This window comes from Solanum tuberosum, unplaced genomic scaffold (assembly GCF_000226075.1).
Source record: "Solanum tuberosum cultivar DM 1-3 516 R44 unplaced genomic scaffold, SolTub_3.0 scf00095, whole genome shotgun sequence".
NCBI lineage: Eukaryota > Viridiplantae > Streptophyta > Magnoliopsida > Solanales > Solanaceae > Solanum > Solanum tuberosum.
Window position 1 is genome coordinate 218,863 of NW_006239021.1, and position 1,018 is coordinate 219,880.

The following is a 1,018-nucleotide window of genomic DNA, read 5'->3' on the forward strand; positions in this document are numbered from 1 at the left end:
TTTTAAAGGCAAAAATCAAAATGTTGAAGAAAAGCCCAAAAAAACTGGAAAGAGATCGGAAGTTTCCTATATAAATACTATACACATCCACAAACTATTCTTACATCACAAATAAAACCTCCGAAAATTAAAAATTAAAAAAGACAAAAAACGAAAAAGGATTTAATAAAAACTACAAAAATCTCTTAATAATTATCGTCATTATCGAAATGGTATCTGCATGCATCACCAGTCACCACCTCCATGTTCACACCTTTTCCGGGTTACCCGACCCGACCCTGTTCAATCCGGGTCTGAACACGCTCAAACTCCGAGATCCGACAAGGAATCGTTATACCACCCGGGTGATTAAACCCGTATTCTTCTTCAGCTTCTCTCAACAATTCACTAAACAAAGGATGATTTATATAAATTACCGGAACCAAAACCCGTTTATAATCACCGTCTTTCCGACCCACATAAACCGCCAAGTGACCTTTCGGCACACTTTCCTCTTTAATCGGGTCTTGCCCGACATGTATGTACCCCCGACCCGACCCTGAATAATTACCCTTGCTGCAAATAGCCTTAGCTCTCGTTTTGAGACGGCGGGTCCAGCTTAAGAACTTAGAAATTGAATTCGAACCCCAGCTCGGATGTCTGTCCAGCCGGCGGTACTTCGCCGGAAAACGCCGTCGCCGGTGAACACATCGGAAAAGTGCGGTGATTCGATGTTTGAGCACGAAGCCTCGGAATCTGCGCATTTTGTAGGAGAAAAAAAATATATTTTTGAGTTGGGGTTTTAAGAAAAAGGCCAGGGATCAGTTATGAACCTGAAAAGAGTAAGGCAAATTTCAGAAAGAGAAATTGGTATATGGAACATGGCTATTACAAATAGAGTTTTTCATCTGAAAAAATTAGAGTATTTCAGAAGAAAATTGAAGATGAAGAAGGTAAGGGGAGTTGTGTTTATTTATTTTTCTTTGAGCAGTTTTGTTGTTGGGGAAGTGAATAGAAGATGTGCAGAGAGTCATTTATA

The 1,018-nt window shown here is 39.9% G+C and overlaps 1 protein-coding gene across 1 annotated transcript; it reads right to left on the minus strand.

Moving 5' to 3' along the window:
* LOC102604181 (auxin-responsive protein SAUR36-like) lies at nucleotides 1-1,018 on the minus strand. Its single transcript, XM_006347826.2, has one exon. It carries the CDS (start codon nucleotides 741-743, stop codon nucleotides 264-266), a length of 480 nt encoding a protein of 159 aa, XP_006347888.1. The 5' UTR covers nucleotides 744-1,018; the 3' UTR covers nucleotides 1-263.

What these genes read in the sequence shown, in the direction of transcription:
- LOC102604181 (XM_006347826.2), bottom strand. Translation starts at nt 743, where the DNA reads ATGCGCAGATTCCGAGGCTTCGTGCTCAAACATCGAATCACCGCACTT.